Source organism: Acanthisitta chloris, unplaced genomic scaffold, assembly GCF_000695815.1.
Source record: "Acanthisitta chloris isolate BGI_N310 unplaced genomic scaffold, ASM69581v1 scaffold35657, whole genome shotgun sequence".
Taxonomy (NCBI): domain Eukaryota; kingdom Metazoa; phylum Chordata; class Aves; order Passeriformes; family Acanthisittidae; genus Acanthisitta; species Acanthisitta chloris.
Genome location: NW_008681542.1, coordinates 2779 through 5112, shown reverse-complemented (window position 1 = coordinate 5112; position 2334 = coordinate 2779). Strand labels below are relative to the sequence as shown.

The 2334-nt window shown below is 53.4% G+C and overlaps 1 protein-coding gene across 1 annotated transcript in view; it reads left to right on the top strand.

Annotated features, from left to right (window-relative positions):
- The window catches only part of LOC103805493 (filamin-binding LIM protein 1-like), a 2244-nt gene extending 1265 nt beyond the window's left edge, over window positions 1–979 (top strand). The window contains 4 exon segments of the mRNA XM_009078145.1: window positions 1–62; window positions 154–332; window positions 430–547; window positions 866–979. The exon segment at window positions 1–62 is cut by the window's left edge and continues 16 nt beyond it. Coding sequence (XP_009076393.1) covers window positions 1–62; window positions 154–332; window positions 430–547; window positions 866–979 — 473 coding nt within the window.
- Window positions 980–2334: the final 1355 nt, after the last annotated feature.

Here is a 2334-nt window from a genome sequence, read left to right as displayed (position 1 = left end):
TCCTGGTTGGCCAGCGCTACTACCAGAGAGATGGGCGCCCCATGTGTGACACCTGCTACCAGGTACCCTCCTCCCTCGGGGACAGATCGCACCCTCAGGAAGGCCCTTGGGGTGGGAGCTGACATCTCACGGCCTGTGTCCCCCAAATCCCAGGCCACGCTGGAGAAATGTGCCAAGTGCCAGGGGCTGATCACAGAGAGCATCATCCGTGCCCTGGGCAAGGGTTACCACCCTGGCTGCTTCTCCTGCACCACCTGCAGCCAGGCCATCGGCGCCGAGAGCTTTGCCGTGGACGAAGAGGGCGATGTGTACTGCGTGCCTGACTTCTACAGGTTGGCAATGGGGGAGCATCGCCTGCATTGGGAGTTGGGGTTCGGCTTGTCCCCATCACCCCCCAGGGCTCATGCTGCTCCTGTTTGCTCCCACCAGGAAATACGCTGCGGTTTGCAGTGCCTGCGAGCGCCCCATCATCCCCTGTGAGGACCAGGACACCTACAAGATCGAGTGCCTGGGACGCAGTTTCCACGAGAGCTGCTACCGCTGTGAGGTACAGCCCTGGAGGGGCGCGGGGCGCCAAGGCCGAGGGGTGGCACGGAGCCTTTGCTGAGCGGAGCCACAGGGATGGCAGCACCCAGGGGTTTTTTTGAGACCCCAGTTTTTCTTCCAAGTAATGGGGAGGGGGAAAATAAATGACTTGGTGGTGGTGATGATGATGATGATGTGTCTGGCCAAGAGAGCTTCAGCTTTTCGCACTTTTGATGTACTTTGCATTTTCCATGTGCTGGTGGGTTTTGCAGGAAAGGTGGGATGCAGTGTGGCACAGTGACCCCTAAAACCTGGCCTCCCTTTCCCCTGTTGTCCCCAGAGCTGTGGGACAGCCCTGTCCCCGGAGATGACGGAGGATGGGTGCTACCCCCTGGGCAACCACCTTCTCTGCAAGTCCTGCCACATCTGCCGGCGGAATGAGTCGTCCTGCTGAGACCCTGCAGCTCATCGATCTCTGTCTTCCAGCGTCAGACACCAACAAGGGGTGCACACACTGGGATGCGACTCGGGTGCCTGCTGCACCCCCAAATTACTGCAGAACTGGTGTTTTCCTCACCAAAATGTAGCCAGGACCCTGAACCCGGTGGGCCGGCCAGGCAGAGGAGCACAGATATTTCCTGATACAGCCCTGTGCTCATGACAAACATAAAATGCCCTGACAGAGCAGGAGAGGAGTGTTCTATTCCTTATTTCTTCTTTAAAATTCCTTTTTCAAGGCCAATTTGGTTTTCTTGGGTGGTTTTTCTCTCTTCTTGGGCTCCCTTGGAGTTTCACTCACACATTTCTCTCCGCCGTGATGCAGAGCGCAAGCACGGATTTAGTTACTTGCAGTTAAATAAAACCCCGAGTTTAAAAGCTTGCATTCCTTTCATCCATCCTGCATTCCAAAGCCATCAAATCCAAGTTTGAAAGTAAGGGAAAAGGCTGGGTTTGGGATTTTATAGGCATGGCAAGAGTCAGGTCATTCAGGTCTGTAACGATTTTGGGGCAGATGCTGCTGTCACCCGGGGAGAGCCAAGTGGTGTTTTTTGGGGCTGTGTTTGGGGTCCTGGGATGTGCCGCGGTGGTGATGGAGGAGGCTTCGCTGGTGGTTTAGGGTTTCTTGTTGCTGATTGGGCTCCTCCTGCTGAGCCCGGAGCCGGCAGAGGGCAGCCGGAGCTCGAATTCCTGCGGCAGCCAGGTAAACTCCCACCGGACGCATCCGACAGCGCCGGAATGCCGGGAGAGGCAGACAGCACATTTCTGCTTGTTATCCATGAGAACTTCGGTCTGCCACCAGAAACGTTTTGATCTTCTATCAGTCCAAGCCCCAAACCTGCAGATATTAGACCATTTCGCCACGGGACCAACATCTGTGCAACCGATGTCTGTGGTGCTTAGTGGTTTTGTTCACAAGGGCGTTGCAAACCAGGCAGAGAAAGAGGTTTTCTTTTTAACCCAAAGTGCTAAAAAAGCCACAAATTGAGAGCAGAAAATATCAAGAGCATATGAGATGATGTTTAGTGCTTTCCTGATGGAAAACGGGAGCTGTAAACAAAGGAAACAACCACCAGACCAGCAGCTATAGGCCCCTAGATCACATACAACATCTCTGGCGCATGCTGTGTTTATGAATGAAGGGGTTAATGGTGGTTAATTAATCACATCAACAACTATTTCCTGACAACTCTTCCCTGACTGCAAAGCTGATTACTCAGTGTTCATTAACAAGCGTCTCTGGCCCATCAATCAGGTCATAACTCGCTATAACAAGTTTATAAATCAGATGTTAAAGCTGTGGTCTGTCCT